This window comes from Lutjanus erythropterus, chromosome 8 (assembly GCF_056507025.1).
Source record: "Lutjanus erythropterus isolate fLutEry1 chromosome 8, fLutEry1.hap2, whole genome shotgun sequence".
NCBI lineage: Eukaryota > Metazoa > Chordata > Actinopteri > Lutjaniformes > Lutjanidae > Lutjanus > Lutjanus erythropterus.
The window spans coordinates 5,000,289-5,027,589 of NC_139324.1; the positions used below are offsets into that span (position 1 = coordinate 5,000,289).

General features: G+C 39.0%; 1 protein-coding gene across 2 annotated transcripts in view; it reads left to right on the forward strand.

Moving 5' to 3' along the window:
• hdac4 (histone deacetylase 4) overlaps positions 1-27,301 on the forward strand; it is a 204,797-nt gene that overhangs the window by 97,759 nt on the left and 79,737 nt on the right. For both annotated transcript variants that reach the window (XM_084724281.1, XM_084724282.1), the window contains 5 exons: positions 10,869-11,048; positions 11,167-11,312; positions 13,636-13,786; positions 19,361-19,481; positions 23,397-23,515. In XM_084724281.1, the coding sequence (XP_084580407.1) occupies positions 10,869-11,048; positions 11,167-11,312; positions 13,636-13,786; positions 19,361-19,481; positions 23,397-23,515 (717 nt within the window). The remainder of the gene's footprint in view (positions 1-10,868; positions 11,049-11,166; positions 11,313-13,635; positions 13,787-19,360; positions 19,482-23,396; positions 23,516-27,301) is intronic.

A 27,301-nucleotide genomic window follows, 5' to 3' on the forward strand; every position in this document is an offset into this window, starting at 1 on the left:
GTAAGTGACCACGTTAACAGAATAAAACACACACATAGAAATTAGAGATTTGAAATTACTTTATAGGTCTCCAAGGAGAAATTTTGTTTTGGGTTGGTTGCTGTCCCCTTCATGCACACACATCTTACAACCATTCTTCTAGAAGATATAGTAAATAAAACAACAGTATTCTACTGCACAACAGAGTACACATATATTGTCACTGTGCTTATGTAGAAATTTCAGGTGTCTGTACTTAACTTGCATACTTATTTTTCCGGCAAATTTTTACTTTTAGTCCCCACATTTTAACACAAATATCTGTAGTTTCTACTTCTAATTTTTGGTTATTTTTATTTTGCATCATCGTGTGCCACCTTGCCAACACCAAGACTGGTTTCAGATTAAATGGATGGGACCCTAATGCAAAGAAAGACAATTTTTGGTGTATCCATCAGTGCATATCACACACGGCAGACCTATCAAAACAAAAAAAGATGTAAGTGGATGAAAATTGATGAAAAATATGTAACAAAACAACATACAACAACATAAAACATCTACCATGACCCAAAATACATAACGGGACAAGATGTAACAAGACAAGAAAGACTGAAAAGATGTAACAAGATGAAAAAGGTGACAAAAAATGACCTAAAAGACCTTGAAAAAAGACAAAAAAGATGTAAGCTAACTAGACATAACAAACAGGACAACTTTCATACTTTGAGTACATTTCCTGTTCTTTTTCACCTTTACTGCAGTAAACAAGTTGAATCAGTACTTCCACTTTTAACAGAGTATCTGTACTTTGACTTGAGTAAAGAATGTGTGTATTTTTGTCACCTCTGATGGAAAGTTGCTTTGTAGACACAGATGGAGTTCCAGTTTTGTTAAGCACACTCTTTTGTGTTTTCTTTTGTGCTTCTTGTTGTGTTTGCCTGTTTACTGACTTGGTGGCTCCAGTCAAAACTGCTTGCATCTAGGTGGGCGCAGCTTAGGTTGTGTATTCAGATCAGGTGATACAGTTTTGGAAACCATTTTTACACAAAGTTATAGCTGCATTTCCATGTGCGCAGGACACCTGTCACAAGTTCACAGAGTAGTTTTGGTGACTTTAGTTACAGGGTCCTTCAGGCGCTAGAAATCCTTGAAAATGCTTTTAATGTAGTGTTTGCTTGGATGTCACTATTTCTGCGAGGCTTGGCTTGAAAATTAAAAATAAAATAAAAAAAAAGTCTCACTGATCTCTGCTGTGAAAATGTGAATTTCATTCTTTCTCAATTACAAGCCAGCGTACAAGGAAGCAGAGTTTGTTTATAGAGCTGCAACCATTAGTTCATCTAAATTAAATTGTTTGCCATCTATTCTGATGATCAATTAATCATTTCAGTCATATTTCAAGCAAAAATTTGCTGTTTTCAGCTCATAAATGTGAGGATTTTCCGTGGTTCATCATTTATGACAGTAAATGAAGAGTCTTTGGGTTTTTGACCGTTAGTTGGACAAAAACAATTTGAATATGTCACCTTGAGCTGTAGGACTTGCGATGAGCACTTTTTGCAATTTTTTGACATTTTATCGACCAAATGATTGATTGATTAATTGCTGAAATAATAGTCAGATTAACCGATAATGAAAATAATCATTAGTTGCAGCCCTGTTTGTTTGGGCAGTGTTTGCTCGTAAAGTCCAGAGGAAGTCATAGTTTACTTAATGCTTATTTCCAACTGTTTTCCCAAAATAACTACTTGGATTTTGTTGTTGCATGTAAAAGCATCTGAGCAGAATGTGTGAATTTTTGTTTCGTAGTTTTGGGAGGTGGGAACCCATTTGTCTGCGAAAAACAAACAGCCTTTGTGAAGCCTGTGGCATGCTCACTGAGCAAGGCACTTCGGGAAGCGTACATAAATAGCGTGCGGTTGAGAGCGAGCGCTAGGCTAACTCCAGGGGTCAGCTTTTCTGATGCAACTCTGTATGGGAAAATATACAGTAGAAAAGGCGTTAATTGAGGTGGTGCTCCATGCATGTTTGGCACCGCGGTGCTGGAACTGCTGGCGCCGGGATCCTTCTGAAAGGGTACAATGTGAAGAGTGGCACTCCGTTTGAAGTGCACTGACCCAACAAAAGGTTTTGTTTGTTTGACCTTGTTGTTTACTGCTTATTAAGTGTGTGTGTAAACAGTTGACAGGCATGTGTGTGTAAATGTATGCGTGTACGACGAATGCGGTGGGCTGAAAGTTTACCATGGTTCACTGGGAAAGGCTTTGTTTGGATAACACGGATGATTGGCACAGATTGTTCAAAGCGAGAATGACAAACAGTGGCATATTCTGATGCGGCTGCTTCTCTACATGCTTGTTAATCTGGAAGTTAAACATACAAGTTTGTAGGTCAGAGGTCCTGGAATCACTAGTGCACACTAGTGATGAGAATTCCAGCTCTATTTAGAGAGCTGGTTCTTTTGGCTCGGCTCAATAAAAAGAGCTGGCTCTTTCGGTTCCCAAGTGGGTCCTCAGATTTTTTGTTGCTTAAATTAATTTATTACCAAAAATAATATAAAATTGTGTGTAAAATGACTTAGTAATGTAAAAAAAAAATAACACCAAACATCAACATCAAATGTTTATTATTTATATGGCTTTATTTATATACTCAACATACTCAACATGGAGCAGAGTGCACCATATATTGTATAAAATACAAATTTTCTGTGTAATTGTAATATTTAAAGCTGGATATATCAGTCTCCTGTTGTGCAATGAAATTTTAATCTGTCAACAAGCAGATATTTAGTGTCTGATAATAATAAAGGTTATATATATGACTTATCAGAATAACAGTAACAAAGTGCTTTACAAGACAGATAAAAGAACAGAAGTTACATGTGACAGAAGGAGGATCCATCTATTTTAATTTCAATCAGCGATCAAGAACGTACTTTAATTCTTCAGCTATGAGCATGATCTGCAGACTACAGGTGATCTAACAGGATGTTAGTCTCTTCTTCTACTCTCTCTTAAGTTTGTTGAACACTGTCCAACTTGACTGCAGATTTTCATCACCACCTCCTGCTGCGGCCTCCTGATCTCGTCTATTTTCCAGGCGAGGCGCAGTTCATCGCGAATGAGCCTATTTTTTCACCTTTCCAGCTTGTTGTCTCTCTCTGTAGCACATGTTCTTTCTCTCTTTCGTCTCCCTCCTGTTCGTCTGCTCACTGTGCTGTGTTTGTAACCCCTCCCCTCCCCCTTCTACTCAGTGTGGACACACACGCCACCACACATCTTGACCAATCACGTGCGGCTTTAACAGAAAAAAAAAGAGGAGAAAAAAACAAATCGGCTCGCAATCAAGAGCCGGGTCCCGTCGTTCACTTCAAAGAGCCGGCTCTAAGAGCCGGTTCGTTCGCGACCGACACATCACTAGTGCACACGGCTTTCTCATCAATACATGTCTGACCTTCACCAGTGAAATTATTCAAAATGAATTAAACTGTGTAATAAATGTCTATTAAAGCAGCTGGCTTTTATTGAAGAAATTATTATTTTTGAAGTGGAGTTGTATGAGGTACTCATATCCTTGTATGAGGTACTTATAGTATATGGCAGGCAACGAGACCCCAGTCTGGAGAAGCAGAGATAAATACCAGCAACATATTTTAGCCACATGACAGAAGGCACACCTACAAAAATCTATATCAGTATTTGTGTACGCTATATTTAGAATATTTTCGCCACTTTACCTTGCCATCAGGCAACCTTTTTCCAACAGGAAACCACCGTTATATAAACCAAACATCACTCCCTCCATAGCAACCAGACTCCTTAAAGAAAAACAGTAGTTTGTATTATTTACAATTTTACAGTTTTGTTGAGTCTAAGCTTTTATCCAAAGTGATTAGAGAGCAAACCTGACTAGTGACGTGACCTGTGTAATTGTGTGACTTCACTGTTTTAAAGGGTTGGCTTGGATTCACCGGAGTCACAAAATAACCCAAACTAACCAGCAGAGGCAGGTTGGATGATTAAGAGGCCCGTCAGTGTTTGGATAACACGGATGATTGGCACAGATTGTTCAAAGTGAGAAGGACGAATGGTGGCATTTTCTGATGCAGCTGCTTCTCTACATGCTTGTTAATCTAGAAGTGAAACACAAGTTTATAAGTCAGAGGTCGTGGAATCATTTTGACGCATGCACACGGCTTCCTCATCGATACATGTCTGACTTCAACCACTGAAATTATTAAAAAATGAATTAAACTGCATAAGAAATGTGTATATAAGCAGCTGGCTTTTGTGAAAGGGATCATTTAAAACAATCAATATCAGTTTAAGGCCATAATATGCAACATTTTCCAAAATAAAACTGTGTATAGACTTAGGAACATTATCCCTTTCAGTCCTCACTTATGGCCCATGGGAAGTGTGTGGTGGTGGTTCTCATTATTTTGCTGTACTTGGGAAGTTTTACCTACCACAAACATTGGTATTTGACATCCTGGGAATGAGACAAAGTGATAAACAAAAATCTGTCTTGTGCATTTATGAGCAGCCCACAAAAATCTTATTGGTTCTGCCTTTAAGTCTACACTATATTTAGAATATATTTGCTTTACCTTTCCATCAGCATTTTTCTGATGGAAAAACTGCTGTTGTATCAGCCGAATATCGCTTTCTCCATAGCAATCCATAGTTGCTTTTGAGAGAGGTGATATTTGGCTCTCATAACTTCAGTTTCCTGTGGGATTAGTCTATTTTACAGCAAGGTAAAGTGAGGAAAATATTCTAAATATAGTGTAGACTTTAATTGACATTTTGTTTTTTAATTTAGTCTTTAGGTGTCTAAAATACATTTTGTTGAACTGATAGCATGCCTACTGGAGATAATACACTGATAAGTGCTTCATACAGTCCCATTTCAATCCAGACTATCCCTTTAACATCAAGAACAGGTTAGATTACCAGCACACCATGAGAGCTGGTATTTTATTGACTCTGTTAATCAAACCCACACTCTTGGCTTCAATCTTTCTCTTTCAGCTCCTCAAACTCAAGAGTCCAAATAAAAAAATAGTCACTTCTAATGTCCAGCTTTTAAACAAGTTTTTACAAGTAGTGCTACAGTTCCACACACACACACACACACACACACACACACACACACACACACACAGGCACACACACACAGGCACACTCACACACACACACACACACACACACACACACACACACACACACAGGCACACACACACACACACACACACACACACACACACACGTGCACCCGTAAAGCACCAGCATGTCTGGCCCGGCCACACCCTTTCTTCTCTCCCTGCTGTCCCGTTGGGTGGTGTTAAGTTTCCTCCCGCACTGAAAACCTGCCCGGTACCAAAGATGTCATTGGCTATCTCAGCAAGTAACTGCGACTCCATCGCCACCTCATTGGCCACCGGGGATGCCGGGGGACGACCGTGATAGGCCGGAGATGCTCTCCACTGGTTTTTGGGGTATTGATGACTGGCAGAGGGCTTGGCACGGTGTGAGGTGGCTCTCCACGGGGAAGATATCGATCTGAAAAGACTGAACGATACACAGGAGGGTTTTGATCTGGAGTTCAGATATCAAGCACAAATTGAGAATTGATTTGGTTAACATGAGTTTGGAGATTTTGTCATGCAAGAGCCTTAAAGCCTCACTGACTTGCCTATAAAAATGACAAACTGGTTTTCCTTGTTTTAATTGGTTAAGAGCCTAAATGAAACACACACACACAATCGTACCAACAGCTCTGCCAGTTTTAGACTGAAATATTAAGCCTGCAAGTATTTAAAATAAATAAAGTCGCATGTTATCGGTGTTTGATCACAGCGGGAAACATTCCAGTTACATATCAAGGCTTTAAATTTGGCAAAGATTTTGTTTGCATTTGTTCTCGTTTCACAAGTGTTGTTTTATTACTGTTTGTGTGTAAGCTGCTGTGTTGTTTGCTTGTTTTGGAGAAATAATCTGATTGCACTAATACCCTGGTTTTTGCATGTCAACCATGTGGATGCTGGGATATTGCTTCTCCTGTGTTTGTTCTTAGTATCCGTGTTTCAACAGCACCACTGACCTACACTACTTCACTGGATTATTCGGATAAATCAGAACAAGTGTTGCAGATTGAATGCAACATGAGGACTGTAACACAAAGAGTTGTTTACATTTATGTAGAGCTGCAACTATTAATCGATTGTTAAATGAATCAAACAACTATTATGATAATTGATTCATTGGTTTGAGTATTTTTTTAAGTAAAAAAGTGAAAATTCTCTGATTTCAGCTTCTTAGATGTGAATATTTTTTGGTTTCTACACCTCTTTTTTTGACAGTAAATTGAATATTTTTGAGTAAGTAAGGAAAGTAAAACAAGACATTTGAGACATCATCTTGGGCTTTTGATACTGATCAACATGTTTCACTATTTTCTGACAACTATTAATTTATTAATTAAGAAAATAATTAATAAATCGACTGTGAAAATAATTGTTAATTGCAGCCCTATCTTTTTGTATTAGACACCTTTAAAAAAAAAAAAGTTGTTCTATGAACAGAACAAATGAGGTCTTGGACATTACAGACAGACATGACAGATGAATTGTTACTGTCAGACACGGCAGTGTTGGGCAGTAACACAATGGATTTTGATACAAAAATACTTAAGTTTCACTTCACTTCTCATTTTCACTCAACAACACAGTAGTGCTGAAGTCAACCAAAGACAATCTCGGTTGACTAAAAGTTTACCTACTCTTCAACCAGTCAGTTGCTGAATGAGAAAAGAAATCTGCTCATGATCTCTAGACACTGAGTCTCTACCTGGGAGTCTAAATGGGTGTTAATCAAACTAACAGAGCTTCACCAAGCAAATGAATTCCTGTAGTTTTGTTTTTGTAACTGTCTCTTTACCATCGGGGCATGTCTAACAGGTAAATTTAACATTTTTCAGTAAGAATCAGTTTTCTATCAGAGAGGAGTAAAGAAAACAGAAAATATTCACATGTAAGAAGCTGAAATTGGAGAGTTTTTTAATTTAGAAATTGACTGAAAACAATCCACGTTTGGACCTTTATTTCAAATCTTTCTTGTAATGATTATTTTCTTAATTGATTAATCTGCCAGTCATTGTCTCCATTAATCAATCAATCAAACAAGTATTTGCTCCATAAAATGTCAGAAATGGTGAAAAATGTTGATAGGTGTTTACCAAAGTCCAAAATGACAAATTTGGGCATTTTTTTCCTAAAAAATGGCTCAAAACAATTAATCAATTATCAAAATATATGTAGATTAATTTAATAGTTGATTAATAATAGATTAATTGTTGTAGTGTTTAATGTTTCTTGTTTTGTTTATTAGTTTGTCCAGCTGTTCCTTCCTTTGTTGTGTGCAATTTATTGATTGATTGATTGATTTAAAGACAATAAGTGATGAGATTTCCACCCAGTGAAGCATTTTTTCAAGAGACATCATGATAATGAACTGGCAGCTGTGTGCACTTTGCATGGTAGGACACTGTCTGTGTCTGTAATTATTATTCTTTTAATTTGTAACTGTAATAGACTAGAGTTACCTTCTTTTTGTATCTAATTAAATGAATCCCATTACATGTACTCCATTACTCCCCAAACCTGATCATGTTGATTAGGAGGCGAATGGTGTCTCAGGTACTTTTTGACACAACATTTGCAGGGCCTCATACCTCTGACCATTTCATCTGATATCTAACTCTGTTAGTTTTTGTAGTACGTGTGTAGATCCTGACTGATGCACAGCGTGTGGATTTTGGGCGTATTGTTGTTTATATTCTCTCAGATGTGTGCTGGCAGTGGGAATCCACCTCCTTCAACATCACACACTTTGCCCTCTGTGTAGCAGATATACACAGCACAAGCATACAGTACACTGTCAGCAAGGAAAATGTTACCGTTCACATACACACAGTCAGAGTGTACACACACATACACACAGATACACACAGTAAGTCTGCATGCGTGTCAGCAAATCCCTGCTGCAAAACTCATGTTTCAGGAGGGATTGTTTTTGCTCTCTGCTGCCATGTTTCATCATTCTCCCTGTGTGTGTGCATGCTTGTCTGTTTTGTCATCTGTGTGCAGATAGTGTGTAGAAGTGTGTACAGGGTTTCTCTGAGAACTGTAAGGTTGTGTGTAAACAGTATATGAGAGGCTTCCTATACTGAACACTGTGCTCCCACCGCAGCACAGACTGCCACTCTGATCATCTCTAAATTGCACACACGTTTTATGTTTTAGCATTTTGCTAATGCTCTAATCTAGTGTGTACAACTCTAAAACAGGTTTAAATCCCCAGTTTGCCAACACTACAAGCAGCCACAACAGTATGGAGTATAACGCTGAGTGTCAAGGCTGCAGTGTCCCAACAGCTGATGTAACAAGTGTTCATGTGTCTTGCTTGGATCAGAGAGGACAGGGTACTTTGGCTGCTATCAAAGGATATTAAACAGTTGCAACCCAGAATTAATTATATAATCGTATTTTGAACATATATTCTGAGAAGAGAATTACGTGAAGTTTCTGTTAAGTCTCTTTTTCTTCTTTAATAGCTCCCCCGGGAGTCTGGGCTTTTAGCCGTGTCGAGGATCTCCAACTCGACACTGGAGCAAGGATGTCATCTTTTCCTGCCAAGTTTAAGTCGGAGACAAATCTGCTGTTGGGGTCAAAACCTTCACGGCACAGACACGCACATAGCAGCATGTTACACAGACGCACATTCTGGGGCTAAGATGATGATCTCTGCACACAGCAGGGAGTCTTAATGCAGGCTACACATCTTTCTGAGAGCCTGTATTTTCATTTTGTATATTTTTTACATAAGATAACTGTGTGTGTGTGTGTGTGTGTGTGTGTGTGTGTGTGTGTGTGTGTGTGTGTGTGTTGACCTGTCATTAGGGGTGGGGAAAACAATTCTTAGATGCGTCACAGTTCTCTTTTGAAAGATCATATCTATAAGAAAGTCAATCATCTCACATTTTAAACCCAACTCTTGACATTATGATCACCTGTAACTGTTCTGTAGGACCAGGCTGTACATTTGCTCTGGGTGAACCAACTGACCCTTGCTTTAGCCCTGCCCCTTTTCACTCTTTGCTCCAATGACAGTTGAGCACACTTGGTACCTTGGTCAACTGTTTACTTTCCAGTTTTCTATGTAAATGCTGGGATTGTTTATGTTGGAAAGAAAACCAAATTAGATGTTGGGAAACCTGTACAAGTGAAATATATTCACATTTTAAGTTAGTCAGCGTTAGGAAATCATTAGCTAACTAGCTAGCAAATATACATCAATCATAATCTTGCTAGTTAGCATTTTCATAACATTAGCTAACTAGTTAGCTGGTGTTTTGCAAACATTAACTCACTTAAGATAAGACCCTATGTAGCTTTTTATAGGAAAATTAGAAAGGTGACTGAGATACAGAGTTTGCTCAACTGTTTTTGAAGCAAATAACAAAAAGACGCAGGGCTAGTGAAGGGTGATGAAATGTAACAAACATAAACGTGTGTTGTGTTCACGTTCTAAGCTAGGCTACTAGTTATTGTTGAACAGCTGTACTCTTCTGACCCTGTGTGGATGTGATATGATTGCTGTGGTTGTCATGTGGCCTGGCTCAGATTAAACCCTTTGAACAAATACATACAGAGAATGACTGCCATGCAGTGGTCCTCAACTTAGGGGTTGGGACCCCCAAGGAGGTTGGGAGATAACTTCTTGGGGTTGGCAGATAGTTGTGGAGATTAAGCAACATATTGCTGCAAGCAGCATGGCATTGGAGACAGGAAGCAGCTTTCCTAGTACTAGTGACAGTGTTGTACCATATTTGGTGACCTATCAGGTTCTGTGACCTGCAGAGATGGAAAAAGTACTTAGATCCTTTACTTAAGTAAAATCATTAAAGGGATAGCTCACCCAGAAATTAAAGAGTGTCACAGTAAAACAGTCCTGTAGAATCTGTCAAACAATTGAAGTAAATGGTGACCAGTTTTCAAATGTAAAAAAAAAAACCACCTAAAATACCACCATACTGTTCCATGTATTGTAAACCAAGACTCCTAAAGCCCCTGTGAAACTCCAGCAGAATTTTCATTTTTGGATGAACTATCCACAAAAATGACCATTATAAACCAACATGTTCTGAACACTTTTGAACAGGAACAAAAAGTGATATGTGTACTTTTCAACATAAAGTAGTAAAACTTATCAACCTACTCAGCCCTGCAAGCATGGTGGAAAATGAAGGCAGCATTTTAAACGGGGAAATGTTTTTTACATTACATAGTCTGTCATAGTGTTAAAAGTTGCTATGTAATTGCTATATAATATTTGATATAATTACACTAAATGTATTTGGAAGGGGGTGAGGTGGTGTGGGAGCAGCAAACACCAACCAGGTGGGTCATGACTCAAAAAAGGAGGAGAACCTCTGCTATAGAACATAACTTCCCTTTCCTGAGAAGTAGCAGGGACCCATTTCAGGGTTAATAAATGGTGTGCTATTGAATCAGTGCGTAGACTTGCGTACTTGCCAATACTGATACACACATTTTAGGCAGTATTGGAGGTATTTTCTGATATTGGTATCAGAACAACCCTTGTTGTGGTGTGTCCCTCTGAAGTGGAATCACATGGAATTATTTGTTGTCAAGATATTCCCACCCATGCCTTTCATAGTTACAGTTGGTTGAGGGGGTTTTAGATTCTTTTTCACAGTTAATTTTTAGCCTGTGATTTGCAACTTTGCACGTTTTGAGTCTAGAAATCTTCATGTTCTAAATAAACTCTTTTGTTGTGCTTGTTCTTCTCCTCCTCCAGTGGACGTGAGCACGGCAGCACTGCCCATGCAGGTGCCCCCCGCCACCACAGCCATCCTCCCCATGGACCTGCGTGTTGTGGAACACCCCCACCACCACCAGCAGCCCCCCTTCGGCCTGGTTCCCCAACCTCACCCTACGCCGCCCGCGTCCTCTGAGCCGGGCCGCGGGACAGTCATCAGTAAGTGCGGCTGATCTCTGGTTGTCATGATTAAAAGTCACATCCTGGCTATTTAATATTAAACACTCCCCCTCGCCTCAGACGCTCTAACTGATAAAGTCTTGAAAATCTCCAACAGACCACCAGGAGCAGCATCTGCAGCAGGAGCTGGTCGCTCTCAAACACAAGCAGCAGCTCCAGAGACAGCTACTGATCGCTGAGTTCCAGAGGCAGCACGAACAACTGTCGCGACAACATGAAGTCCAGTTGCAGGAACATATCAAGGTGAGACCTCTCACCTCCTCCTCTCTGCTCTCCAGATGTGTGTGTGGATGAGGAGTGAGGATACAGCTACTGTAGGACTGGTCTCAGTAGAAACGCTCCTCATGATTGACAGGAGGAAGCATGTTTAAACTTAAAGTGATATGAATATGCTGCCATACAGTGTTGTGCAAGATCACACTTCAAAAATCTAACTCAATTCAGTTCACAGAGATAGAGCACTGGAGTCTACATAAAGACATCACATTAAATGATGGGGCGTCTGGGTAGTTCAGTTGGTAGAGTGTCCCATGTACGGAGGCTGTGAGTCCTCTGCAGCAGCCATGGCTTCAAATCCCACCTGTGGCCCTTTGCTGTGTGTCTCTCCCCATTTCCTGTCATATCTTCAGCTGTCATGTCAATTAAAGGCGTAACCCCCCCCCCAAAAAAAAATATGTATACTAAATGATACACAATATGAATGTTCTTGTATTTGTTTTATTTGTGAATGTAAAATTACTTTTAACTCAATTCATAAGATCAGTCTTTTGCAAAAACAGAGTTAGTCTTTTGCCTTGAATGCAGATGATGTGTGACGTCTAAAAGAATTCAAACCGCAAAAAAAACTAAATTAACATTCTTAGCTACAGCAGTAATGTGATTATTTTGAGGTGTGTTTTGAGGCAGTGGGTTAATATCACTTGTTTTTTCCCTCTGTTTCAACTGCCCCCAACTGCACTAACAATTGCCCCACTGAGGGGGCAATGATAACACTCCTACTTGCATGAAATTTAATATTACAGTCTTGTCCTTATAATACATGTCCTCATAAATATGTCAATTGTATTAAGTAGTGCACATATATGTATTTCTCATATCAAAAGATGACTAGTGTATTTCAAGTAATCTGTGAGTGAAGAAGGAGTTAGTATCTAAAAATGTTGAGAAGCTCTCTGCAAATAATGACTAAATATCTCAAAAAATTACTTAATTTCTTAAAATAATGACTTAGTATGTAAGGCATGTTGAAATACTCAATCATTATTTTGAGATTCCCACTCATTATTAAGTTTCTCATTATAATAACTTACAGGATCTTTTTTTCCATCATATTGGCAGACATTTGCTTCCACACGTACAGACTTTTGTGTATGAGTGTATAACGTGGATCTGTCTGTGTGTTTCTCACTGATAACAGACTCCAGCCTGCAGCATACTGATACACCACGACACTATAGAGGAACATCAGGCTTCATGAAAGTTTTTACATCACGTCGACACTTCTGTCTATATTCACACACTTTCTCTCTCTGCTGCGATCACACTTTTTTTAATCAGCTGATGATGTGAGCACCGGTTTCTCTCCCAGGAGTGAGCGACACTCATGTTCACGTTTATTAATTGCAGTTCGATTCTTTCAGTTCACTGTTCACTGTGTACTGTTTATCTCAAGTAAGGAGTGTTTGCTGAATCTGATGTAGCTCCTTGTACAAGCCCACCATATGAAAAAAGTAAGAGACAGTTCAAGGAATAGTATGCAGTATTTTCCTACAACACTTATGACCCACTAGAAGTGTGTGGTGGTGACACTATCTGCAGAGACTCTGCCCTCTGCCTACATTTTCTTTATTTTCTCAATATTTCGCTGTGCTTGGGATGTTTTCAGTATTTGACGATAACAATGTGGCTCATGCATGAATCATTTGTACGCACATATTTAATCTTAAGTTGTTCTTTTGAACATCCCGTTTGTTCTTAGATAAGAACAAAATTTAAGTGTAAGCCAGTATGCACAAAAGCAAACTTTTGCAATGCGAAATGTTAATAATGATGAAGAAAAAGCAGGAAAATGCTAGATGACCATTTATCTAATAATTTTAAATGACCTGCTGCATGTGCTGCAGCCCGACTGCCAAACTTCTCGAAATCACTCCAACAGCACTCAAGTTCTGCTTCTCCATGTGTGTTAAAAAGTTTAATTTGTCGGTGGCTTGTTGCTTTGTGGTCTGCTGCCCTTCCATGGATTTATTGGGGCATTTCGATTTGCTAATTTCAAGCCACCTAGCACGTGCATCTAATTTAAGATCAAACCTGATTCATCAACACAGATAAGAACAGACTTGGCTGTCTGCGCACGTTTCATGAATCCCACGTAGGATTTTTGTATTTCCCTCGTGCTGCTTTTTCAAGAATAAATATAACAGAAAATCAGGAAAACATTCATGCATGAGGCTGGACGTCTCCTCAGTTTCAATTTTTTGCCCATCTCTTGCAGCGTCCCTTACCCATCTTCTGTCTCATTTTACCTTATCTCTCCCTTCAATATGCTTTTCTCTCTGTCCACCAGCACCAACAGGATTTACTGGCACTCAAGCACCAACAGGAGCTGCTGGAGCACCAGAGGAAGATGGAGCAGCAGCGTCATGAGCAGGAGCTGGAGAAGCAGCAGCGTGAATTCAAACTCCAGCAGCTCAAAAACAAGGACAGGGGACAGGAGAGTAAGTAGCACCTGCTCATGAGCGTGATTGTTTCAAGACAATGACAAAATCCTGAGATGATATGCGGGCATTGTAACAAAAAATCCTACAGAGTTAAAGCAGAGCAATAATCATTCATCCTTCATTTTACAAGGCGTCTGAAATCGTGCTTTGATGATATGAAAATGTAGCGAGAAGCCAAAAGAGCTTTGGTGTACCCAGAACACATTTTATTGAATAAAATGTAAAGTGAGATGCAGTGAGATCAGTTAGGATCATTCCTGTGGTTCAGCGGTGTCGAGCTCGAAATGAAGCTGTCATGTTTGACTTAGCATATATTCACTCTCCGTCTCCTGAACGCTGCCAACATCTGCTGTAACTGTGCAGCAGCACTGTGTCGTTGTATCACAGCAGGTGTCAGAGAGTCTTGGCCCTTCCAGACCCTCCGTCACAGCACCTGTCCTTGTGGCCCAGCGGTCAGAACAGCCCGACCTCACACCTTTACTGCAGGGAATATCAGAATGAGACGGCCAAGACAAGACAAGAGGAGCAAGACATTCAAGTGGCACACAAGGCCCTCGTTTTTACCATTTGTTCTTGTTTTCTTGTGCCATTTTGTCAAAGGAACAAAATGACTACAGACCAGGCAGTTGATTATAATCTGACCTCATCCATTAGTTGATGTTTTGTTCATTTCAACTTGGGTCTTATTTTGTTGTTTTTGCTATCATTACATCTTTTATAATGACATGATCATCAAAGTACTTGCTGAGATCTGAGAACATGGTGACATTTCTACAAAAAGTCATCAGATGATCAGACAGGTTGGCAGTTAATCCAGATGATCCAAACCACTTTATTTAGAGGTAAAATCAACAGAGCGCCAGAAATGTTTGCAAAAATAATCACTCATTGCTGTGTATGTGTAAAGTTACCATGACCGACGACGCCAAACCTAGTTATTCTGTAATATTTATCATAAAGAAGTGGGAGCACTGATCATATCTGTACTGTCAGGAGTAAGGGTTACCTTGCGAGGCAACTGGATTCACAAGATCACGTGAGAATCAGTCTTGCCAGGCTTCAAATTATCTACTTGTGTCCACCCCAACATGGTGCAGCCAATCAGCATCCTAGGAGGGACTACTGGCAGCCAAGGGCATGTTTTTTGGTGTGACAACAGCAAGAAACATCCATGGAAGTGATTTCAGTGGCGGCTCCTGAAGAGGTTAGCATAGATACTGTGATAGCATCAGAATTGGAGAGAATTTCTTCATTGAAAGAAGAGTAAAGAACAACACCGAAGGCTTTTCTCTAAACGAAAAGTATGTTTTTGCTCTTTGCCCGATTGACTTTGGCAAGAGTTCAGTCTGATTGGTTGAAGTTAGCCTGTGTTAGATATGATAGACAGAAGTTGTTTTTTTTTAAGTTCCTGCCCTTTTCCAAACAGTTTCTAAGGACAACTTCCCAGATGGTTCTGTGTAACAAACTATCTGGCAGTATCACTTTTTGGCACGTGACATGATGTCAAAAAGTGATAGTTTATTGACATAATCCAAACTTGCTGTTTTTTTTCTGTCTTCAGACCAGAACAGCCAATCAGGAGCTGGTCTGCTCTATTAGGAGGTGTAACTTCTCTTTGTACATCAAAGTTATTTTCTTGTCCTGACTGCCTGCCCTTTTCCAAACAGTTTCTGAGGATGACTAAATCTAAAATCAATCAAAAAGAGTGAATTTGAAGTAAACTCAAAGGTAGAATCATGATTCTCACAGTATATGTTTTTCCTCTCCACTCTTGCCTACTTATGGCATCCTGCGCATGTCTGAACAAAAAAAGATAGTACTTCAAAGATAACACAGCGTAATTATCCGGTAGTTATTTTACACTTGATACCAGATCTTTTTAAAGGAAAAATTAAAATGTAGATTACAGTTTCCAGGGCATAACACCAATGATTTCTTGATCTCTACAAATCAAGACTTGGTAGTTTAACAACAGCACAGTCATTATAAAACTAAAGCTAAAAAAAAGGAAAAATCAATGATTCAGTCAAACTGAATCATTGATTTGAAGAATTGTGACGCCTCTAGTCAGCAGTCATGCTAGAAAGTGCTCTCACTTGGACTGACAAAATAAATCTCTCCCTGATATGAATACTCAGATGAGCTTTGACACAACTGCATATTGTAGTGGCAGGAGGAAATGTTTGTGGCTGCTCTTTGAGCTGTGTCAGTCCTTTAATTGTTTTATGCTGCACACACAGGAGGCAGCAAGAAAGACTCGAGTCACTATGAAAAGCACTTTGAATTGCCTTATTGAAAAGTGCTATATGCATAAACTTGCCTCGCTGAATATATTATATCATGTTTGTATCCACCTAAAGGAACAGTTCACTAACCCTAACCCTAACCCAAAACCAAAAATACATATTTTTGCTCTTATTTTTTGTGATATTTATCCATCTAGATAACCCTCACAACCGTGCTTATCCTTGCAGGGTTGCAGGGGGGCTGGAGCCTATCTCAGCTAACATTGGCTGAGAGGCAGTGTACACCCTGGACAGGTTGCCAGTAGAAATGCGCGTCATTAGTCAGCTATACGATTAAACTGTGATCCTGCTCAGTCTGAAAAGTTGAAGCATTTTGTGAGTCATTGTCATGTTTCGTAAGATAATGTGCAGCGTTTGTGTTGCACGGCACAAAGTGGCACACATTTAAGCAGCATTTAAAATAAATTTGGTTATCGTAGAACATGATTAATGGCTACAAATGACCACTTAATACATGCCATATTTTCCTTATTTTTCAGGACACTGTTTAACATTATCAACTCATAAATTGTGCTCAATTTAACTGCTTTCTCAGTGTTTTCTTAATGTTATTCTAAATTAAATTTAATCAACAGGGAAATTAGTCACCAGGAACATCCCAAGTTGCCAGTTAGAAATCAGGAAGCCAAGGACACCATTAATGTTTACATCCTTCATGCAATGTCATGATAATGAGCCCCACTTTTTTCTGCGCAGTCTCAGTTTGTGGGTGTAATTTGGTTAAAAAAAAAAAAAAAATATATATATATATATATATATATATATATATATATATATATATATATATGTGTGTATATATACATATATATATATATATATATATATATATATATATATATATATATATATATATATATATATATATATATATACATATATATGTATATTCTAGATGAAACTCCTCAAAACAAAGTGTGTTGATTATCTTGAGTAACTGGGTCATGATTTCTGGAAAGAGACGTTTGCTGTTATGTTTTTTTTTATTGTATTGTTTTGGCTCTTTGAGCACCACAAGTCAAGTACATGATCTAGTTCTGTTATATTGGAGAGAAGGCAGATATCTTTGTGGCTGATATCTTCAAAACTCTGCAGTCTCACCAAAATAATCTAGATGGATAAATAGCACTACAGGTAAGAGGAATAATGTGTTTTTTTTATTTTGGTGTGAAGTGTCCCTTTAAACAAGATTTGATAGGCTCTAAAAATAAGCTTCCGTTCTCTGTGCTTGTGTCTGTATGTACACATGTGCAGGGACCACACATACTGCAGCATAAATGTTGTAAATGGCCTTATTATACTTTGGAAACAGCTGCATGTGTGTGTGTTAATGATGAGGAAATGCCTCGCTTAAACTGCTGTTAAATCAGTACTTAGAGTTACATCCAATAATGGAGACAAGTATGATGACTGAGATATTTTCTGATTAATTCATGTAGAAAAGTTAATCAGTCGATCAAGATCGATTATCGTTCATATGGCTGTAAAATGTTCTCATGTGGCTTGTTTCTGGCAGGCTGTGATGTCATTTTTCAGCACCAAATTCTCCTGAATGTCGTTAATGGCGGACCCACATTTGGAACTGTGATTTTGTGCCAGTAAAGTCCTTTTTCCTCCATCATTCTCTGCTGGGCAAAGTGAGCCTACAGCTTGACGTCTATGGAAAGAGCATTGGGTTGTAAACAGAGGGAGCTTTGTTAAGTACTGCAATAAATTGCATAGAAGGCAGTCTCATAAAAGCCAATTTGCTTCAGTGGCTAAGCGGATATATTGGGATGTCAGCACTTCCAGATGCACCATGATTTAGAGAGCGTATATTAGCTCTTGTCACTTTCACAGACTGTATTTACCACTTTCTCTCTCAGGCTCGACACATAACCTGTTATCACACACACTGTCACATTCTTAGAAAAACACACCTCTGCTGTTTTTCTTGTATTCTCAAAATACCTATTTTTTTGGTGCCCTTTATTGCTCTCCTCATTCTGTTCCTCATTTTTTTTTCTCGGTCTCTCTTTCCCCTCTCGCTCATCCACGTCTCCCTCCCTGGACAGTTTGTTTGTAGCCTCAGAATGAGCGTGGTAATTGAGCAGAGACCAGGAGCTGAGAGAAACCCACAATGTGAGGCGAGTTACACGGCACCGCTGTTGTCTCTGCGGAGTTTCACTGAAACTCCGATGCAAGATCGTGCGGGCAGAAACCCATTATCTGTCGAAGCATGGATGGATGTTGTTATAATCTTCATGTTAGTGTCACAGATTGTACAGTAAGAGGCACTGAAGCACAAATCTCTCCAGAAATTAAGCATTTTTAAGTATTTAAAGTAGCTGATCGAAAGAAAATTACTTGCGAACTATTTCACAAATCAATGAATTGTTTCAATACTTTTTTAACGCAAAAATGTCATTTGCTGGTAAGATTTATGAAAGAATTAAAAAGACCAGGTTTTTCCATCAATGGTTTTTTCTTCCCTGATGGCACGGACATATTCCAAAATGACAATGTCAGGATTCATGAGGCTCAAATAGTGAAAGAGTGGTTCAGGGAGCGTGAGACATCATTCTCACACCACAGAGTCCAGACCTTAACCCCACTGAGAATCTTTGGGATGTGCTGGAGAAGACTGTCCACAGCGGTCTGACTCTCCCATCATCAATACAAGATCTTGGTGAAAAATCAATGTAACCCTGGACAGAAATAAATGTTGTGACATTGCGTGAGCTTATTGAAATGATGCCATGGAGAATGTGTGCTGTAGTCAAAGCTAAAGGCGGTCCAACCTTCCTAAAGGAGCGTGTGACCTTCTGTTTTGGCCTGGCAGTGAACACATCATGTGGTGGTTGCATGATGAATTGTGGATACTTAGGATGGTGACTCTTTGTACATACAAGAAGCAGTCTGAGGAACAACCCGGAGCTTGAAACATTACACAAATAAAGACTTTAAACAGGAGCCTTTTGGTGTGCAGGTTTCTCCTTCTCAGTTCAAACTTTTGCTGGTTCCAGCTTAATAAATGTTAAGATTTGCTGTTTTTCTTTGTCATTCCTGGCAGTAAATAATGATGAGTTTTTACTACAGTTTTTTGACAACCTTTGGACTAAACAATTAATTGATTAATTATGAAAACATTCAGTGGATTAATAAATAATAAAAAGAATAATTTTCTGTAGCCCTAGTTTGAGACAATAAATAAAGTTATGTGGAAAAGTAGACAAAGCTTTGGTTACTGAACTAACCGTGCCTCTCTGTATCTCCCTGTCTCCATCAGGTGCAGTGGCGAGCACTGAGGTTAAGATGCGACTTCAGGAGTTTGTCCTGAACAAGAAGAAAGCCCTGGCTCAGCGAAACCTAAACCACTGTCTGCCCAGCGACCCACGCTTTTGGTATGGGTGAGTGTCACAGCCCACCACTACAGAAGCACTCATGGCATGGGATGTGACTGGTTGTGCACCAGCAAGGAATTTCAAATATAAATTCATACATACAGTCACACAGTATAATGAAAGTCTTATTCTGTGATCCTCCCAGTAACATCAGACATCAAATAAACACAAAAAGAAAAATATGAGACATGAATAACAAAGGTACAAGGAAAAAAAGTATGCAGAAAAGTATACAGATGTGCCAGAAACAGTATGCAATATATTGTATATTGTGCATTTTTCACCATTTTTCACAATTTTATGACATTTTATTGACCAAACAACTCATCAGTTAATTGAGAAAATAATCAGCAGATTAATTGATAATAAAAAGTAATCATTAGTTGCAGCCCTACATCATTTGTAAAATAGATTAAATTAGAAATAGACAAGCACAATGAGAGGGCTGGTTATCATTTGTTTTTTTTCTCTGATAAGGCGCTGAAACAATACTTTTAAAACACCACGGGTGCCTAAATGGTGCCTTAACCAGTTTAAAAATCAGAAGAGAATCATAAAATGATGGTTGACATTAATAAAAAAACAGCTTTTTTCATCGCTAAGGAAATTTTGGCAGTTTAAAGTATACTTAAATATAAAAATATAAATAAATACAAAACACATAATAATTAAAAACCTAACTGAACTAGACTTATTTAACACAAAATAAGAGTTACAGCACTAATAACAGCTAGATCAATTCTGTGTTGGTATTCTTGGTAATTCCAGCTTGGGGAATTGTTTTGCAGAAATATGAACCTGAGGAAAGGCTGCTGTCATCATCATCAGTGGGCCCTCCATCATAGATATAAATGGCGAGTCATTAAGACACGTAGCTTCTAGTAATATATATCTCAAGGGCCAGGGACACCCACACCCCCGGCCAGTTTGTTTAGCATGGAGTCACACAAGCAGTCGGTCATGATGCAGCCTTTTGCTTACAAGTGTGGTCCTGTGCGTCACCAAATGCTTCCCCCCTTTAGACAGAAATGTTTTGAACATTTGCTTGACGTCCTGCCCAGTGTTTAAATCATTTTGAGTGAAACACAGTCACGCTTTAGATCATTTAACGGAAGGCTACCTGCTGCCAAATCCATAAAGAGAGAGTTTTGCCGTGATGTTAACCATGCGTGTTTAGTGATGTGTCTGTAATGTCCACACTGTAGCTTAGTTCCTTTTGAGGAACAGGCCAGTGCATAAGTGTGTGTGGTGTGCAAATGAGGGCGAGCGAGCAGCAGGCGAGTGACGGCGATGCTCATAACGGAGCAGAAACGCTAAGTTGTCAGTGTGGCAGTTAATGTACAGTTCAGGTTACAGTGTGTCAGTTAATAAATGCTGCAGCTTCTCAACACTAAGAAAAGTCTCGTCTGTTGTTTCCAAACTGCTGAAACAGAGACACGGTTAACCCAAAGTAAGCAAAGCAGGGAAGGCTAACGTTAAGCTAATCCTAACGCTAGTGTTCGTCTCTTGTGCAATCATTTCAGAAGCTTTTTAATCCAGCCTTGAAATGCTGTGTCTTCTTGGAGTAAAGGTAAAATTAATCCATGATAAATCCAACACTGAATGTCTAGTTATTTATTCATTTTTCATGCTGAAAACAGTTTTTGTTGTTGTTAGCATGTTGTAGGCCGTCCATAGGCAATCCCAAGATAACTGCCTGAAAATCTAAATGTTCATCCTTCCTAAGGCAAGCATCATTGTCAAATTTAAAAAGTCTGTAAAGGTTAAAACTTTGTAAAGGTTAGATAAAAGGTTTCGATAAAATACATACTTCTATGCATCAATAAAATCTTCAAAGAAAAGCTGTAAGGGCGAGAAAGTGCCCTTATATTCTCTTTCACACTAACCTTTAAGTGCTCTTTAAATGTTACTTTAAGAGCATTCTTTGGTTAAAAAGAAGAAAAATTCCACATAGATTAAACTGTATATTTTTGAGCTATCAAATGTCAGGCTGCATTAGTTTTTTTATATTTTCATAAGCCTTTTTACCTTTTCTCATTTGAGCTAAAAATGGTCACACTGGGGCAATATCAAGCATAAAAGCGACAATGATGAGGGACATAAAAGTCCTTCATCACTGTAGCTCTGCAAACATGGCAAATGGCGTATACACCCCTGCTGTGTGAGCGTCCCCGTGTGCAAGAAGTCACCAACATCAACATTAGCGTCTCCAAGCGTCCTCGCCAGTTTCCACTGAGCCAAACTACAGAGAAAATGTTGAAGGAACGGGGCTTTTTTTTCTGTCTGTGTTTGTAGTTGGTGATTGACAGCTCGTTCGCTCTGAGGTGTGTTTGTGTGTGCGTGTGTTTGAAGTGGGCATAGAGAAAGACAATGGCACCTCTCCTGCGCTTTAAATATTTGAAGAGGCTTTAAGCAGTCGAACGCGTCTGCCAAGGCAGGGGATGATAAAGCATTCTAAAGAGTGTGCCATCAGCGAGGAAACCGCTTTTCTATCGGCTGTCACCAGCGTCCTCATTCCTCCTGTTTCTTCAGTCTCCTACCTGTTTGCGCTCTTCTCACTTCTTCCATACATTTATTCCCTCTTTTGGCCTCATCTCTCCTCTCATCCTGCATCTCTCTTTGCTGAGAATGGTTCTCTCTTTGTCCCACTCTCCATTCCGCCCACATTGTTGTCCACACTTTGCTGCGTCTTTTCGCGTTCGTGTTGACCTTGGGGAGGGAGATGGAGGCTGTCTTTGTCCCTAGACCTTTTGTGTATGTATTTATAGAAAGTCAGGTAAGGTAAAGTAGGTATACAGAGAGCCTGCCTGACGCATTTCACTTTATACTGACCAGGTTTGGGGAGTAACAGATGGCATGTAAGGGAATAATGTAATCTTGATACAAGAACAGGTAACTTTATTCCACTACAGTTACAGATAAAAAATCCAATTACATTACAGATACATTTAGTAAAAATGGGAATTATTCGTAGGATTACAGTTTTAAAATAAAGAATGAGATACAACCATGCACAGTGCACACACAGCTGCCAATTCTCTATCATGACCTCTAGTGAAAAAATGTGTCACTGGGTGGAAATTTCAACATTTCGTCGTCTTTAAATCAGTCAGTCAATCCATAAATTGTGTGCATCAAAGGAAGGAGCAGCTGAACAAATTAATAAACCTAATAACAAACATAAAACACTGCTGCGACGATTGACATATTCTTAATCGACTATTAAATTAATTGGCATATATTTTGATAATCAATTTATCGTTAATCGACATTTTTTTAGAAGTAAAAAAGTCCAAATTCTCTGATTTCAGCCTCTAAAATGTGAATATTTTCTGGTTTCTTTACTCCTCTCCAACAGTAAACTGAATATTTTTGAGGTTCTGGACAAAACAAGACATTTGAGGACATCGGCTTGAGCTTTGGGACAGACTTGAAAAATCGGTCCAAACAAGTAGAACACAGGGATGTACTAACATGTTTGGACCTATTTTTCAAGTGTCAAGATTGTGACAGAATTAATTAGTTGGATTGATTGTTTTTGGCCATTAAAGAAATATCAAAATTCTTTGATTTCAGCTTCTTAAATGTGAATATTTTCTGGTTTCTTTACTCCTCTCTGACAGTAAACTGCATATTTTTGAGTAACTAATCAACTAATCAATTCATTGAGGAAATGATCAACCGATTAATTGGTGACGCAAGCCATGAAAACACTAAATTAGGCTAAACAATTTCACCATGTTTTATATTGAGGTAATCCAAAAGTAACGGAATGTAATTAACTTATATTATGTTAATATTGTGATACTTGGATTACATTACTGACTACGTTTTCTAACGTAATCAGTAACTGTATTGGAATACATTTTTAAAGAAACCCTCCTAACCATGATTCTGATGTATTTTTTTCTTTTTTTGTAGAAAAACCCAGCACAGCTCTTTGGACCAGAGCTCTCCTCCCCAGACAGCGCTGTCAGCATACAACCACCCAATGCTGGGCACGTACGACTCGAAAGACGACTTCCCTCTCCGTAAAACAGGTACAGAACGGTGCCACGGTTTTGCTGATTATTACTTTCTGACACCCATATTCCTCCGCCTCTTAAAACCAGCCACCCATTGCACGCCTGGAAGGGAGCGCTAATCTTCCTTTTCCCTGCATTAGCAATTGAAATGGATTTTTTGGGTTTCAAAGTCACACATGAACCAGGAGTCAGCCACTAGAGGATTAAAAGGAGCCCCTAAAATGTTATAAAAAAAAAGAGAAGATATCAAAGGTTATTTTATGAGGTCTTTTGAAGCATTCTAATGTAAATTAGGTTGGATGGATGGAGAGTGGAGCCACTCTAAATTAGAACTGGTAAAAGGAAAAATGTTTTAAAAAATTAATTAATATTAATAGTGCCATGTTGGCAGTGGATTCCAGTACCCAACCCTGACCAAAGAACAAACTTCTTCTTTTTCTCCTCATGTTTTCTTCTAATGTTACTTCCTCCTACACCTCAACACCAACCACTGTTTTGTGCAATGCGATAACAATACTCAACCTATGTTATTACTATGCAATGTGCACCATTACAGTCATTATGCCTGTTTTCAAATTCAATACAAAATTGTGACAATTTCAGCATACCTCTTCAGTGAACATGCTTCTTTCTTCCAAAGTGGTGTTAATGATTTCTTCACAGAGCTCGGCTCTGACTCAGGAAACACAAAGTGATCCAGCGTTGTGTTGAAGTGCGTTCCCCTGTCACATGCCCTCTGCAGCTTAGGGGTAGGTTATGGTTAGGTGGCACAGAGTAAGGTAAACAAGGTAAACAATTAACTGATTAATTAACAGATACATGAGTTGGAAACTAATTGGAATAAAAAATAAAATGAAATAAGACCAGCATCAAACCATAAAAACAAAGTTAACTTTAAAGGTAAAAGACTGAATAAATAAGATGAAATATAATAAGATAAAATAATAATAAAAAACAACACTTGAGTAATGAATATAAAAACTTGAGTTAAATAAATAAATTCAATTTAATTCAATTCAATTTCCTTCAGTTTCATTAGGGTCATCATACTGTGTTCGGAGCTTAGACCCTAAAACAAAAAACAAACAAATAAATAATGTAAAATAAAATGCAAAAGGAGAAAAATAATAAAATGAAAATTCCGTAATTTTCAATAGGGTCTTTGCACTGTGTTTGGCGCCAAAAAATTAATAAAATTAAATTACATTTAAAAAAAATCCTTTGTTTTCAGTGGGGTCCTCAATAATTCCACTTGGAAGGACCAGGGCTGAAAAGATGTTCTTTAACCTCTATAAAACATGTAGAAATGACAACTCAACAGTTTCACAGGGAGTTTGTATGTTGGACTGTTTCTTTGCTGGGATCAGGCAGAGACTACAGGCAGTTACCAGCCAAGAAATAAATGGTCCTAAAACAATTTCTTCCCGCTTTCAAGGTCTCACAGAGAAGGAAAGCAAAAACATTCAAGGATAACTCACTTCTATTCAGCTTTTGGCTTCATCATCAGGTGTTTTTGATAAAGAGAGTTTTTTTTTTTTTTTTAAGCCAGTTAATTCACACAGATAGTGACTAACAGATTCAGACTGGCTGCTTCACAGACATCACAGAACACCCTGTTCAACAAAACAACCCTCCAATACTCTGAGAAGTGTCCTAGGAAGCATGTAAAAACCACAGTTCCTGCTTTTTGAATGCATCAGACTGTTATTTCTCCTCCGTCCTTCTGTCCATGTCAAGTACGGCCAAGCTGTGATTGTTCACTTAGCCTCAGCAGCTGCTTTGGCAGTATTGCTGCCTGCTTTCACAGCTGGAGGCCGAGCTCTGTGTACTCTGCACTCCTGCCCACCTGCCGTGAGCTGGAGGCAAGAATGATTTATCCTGGCACTCAACCTGAGACGGCAACTTTCAGCTTTCAGGGACAGTCAGATGTATTTCAGGAATTTCTGGGGTTTACCAGTGGTGCTGAAAAATATTCACGACTCACAGTTTCACATTTCATACTGGCATAAAGAACACTTAGCTTCTGGGGCTCAAAGCAGCAAAAAAAAGCAGCACTACAGGTAGGAGGAAAAATATGTATTTTTGATTTGATGAAGTCCAACAGTCGCTGTAGATTCCAGTGGATAGGATCGAATGACTGCAAAACTCAAAGCAAAACAGTCTAGATGGATAAATAACTGGGATAGTTTTGATTTTGGGGTGAACTATTCCTTTAAGTAACATTTGCTATAATATATACATACTTTTGTAAGGTTTAGAGAGCAAAACTTTTTCTGGTGGTGGAGTTACGGTTGGCGATATGGACAGAATCAAATATCACAATATTTTTTATATTGACTATAAACAAAATACAAAATTCAACACAATGATTTTTTTGATAAATAATCATCTGTAACATGGGTAAAATGAGGAAGTGGGTACAGGGAAGTAATAAAAACAGCTAGAACAGTCTGGAAGTTCAGAAAATGACATCATCATACTGTAATGCAGCCTTTAAAACCAGGAAAAGACCAAACTTATATAAAGCAATATCTCGTCTCGCTGTGCACATATGAAGAGAGGGACATATGTTCAGGAGAAATGGAGTTTGTGATTTTGAGGCACTGATCTTTGTGTCTTTGTGTCAGTGGTGAGGAGAGACACAGAGGGAACACTGACGTGTGCGCACTTGAGGAACTGTTGTGTCAACAGTGAAGGAGACGTGGATCGGATCAGATGGGCGCACAGAGAGACGAACTGTGCTCAGGAGGAAGTGAGTGACAGTGGTCACCACAGTTACGCGCCGCTCTGACGACCGAAGCCGTCGCACATGACGTTTTTGCCCATGGTGACCCGCTCTGGTGATGCATGCGTGTAAATTGAAAATGTACGTTAGGCAGTGAGGCCAGGCAGACAGTGTGTTATGAACAGGGCTTCATTGTCCCAGTCTGAGAGGCTCTGTGATAATGGCTCCTAGAACACAGAGGGCCACTTTGAATGCTGTGGCAGGAAGTCTGTTAGGCCCTTATGACAGACTCAGACTTGTCATGCTGACCCCCTTTCCCCCCTCACTCATTCACACACACATTCCCATGCCACACTGTGCACAACACATTTTAATCCTGCAGGATGTCCATATAAAGTAGCACTTCCATGTTCTTTCTTTAATCCAGTGTATATTTGTACATTTTCAGTCCAGCGAATGAGTTTTGAGGCGTCTGTGTCTCACTTTAGAACAATACTACGTATTGCAGGGGTTCTCAAAGTTTTGATGACGGAGTGGCAGTTTAGGGAGCCAGCATATGATTGAGGGCCACACAGGAAACTCTTGAATTCATCAAAGGAGTTGTGATTGGTCTCATAATTGCGTTTAACGTCAAAAATTCTCTGAGCATCGAATTTACCTGATAAGGCAGATCACTTTATCTGTCGCCTGAGGTCCGACCAAGCAAGAGTTGATCCATTTTTCCCATAGGTGGCAGGAGTCCACACATTCTTTACTCATGTAGAAGTACAGATACTTGTGTAAAAAAAAAGACTCAACTTCATTACACAAGTGAAAGTGACAAAGTACAGGCTCTGAAATGTACTCAAACTGTGGAAAAGGACAATAACAATAAAATGTCGTCCTCTGAAGGACATTTCTACTGTGTGCACCTGTGCGAAGCTAACTGAACCTCACCTTTTCTTCACTGCTGAGTCACCCTCTCTTGTCCATGTCATCCTGTTACATCATCTAGGTTGTTTTTGCATTGTTACATCTGTTATGCCACTTCCATCATGGTCATCTTGTTACGTCTGTTACGTGTTTTTCATCATTCT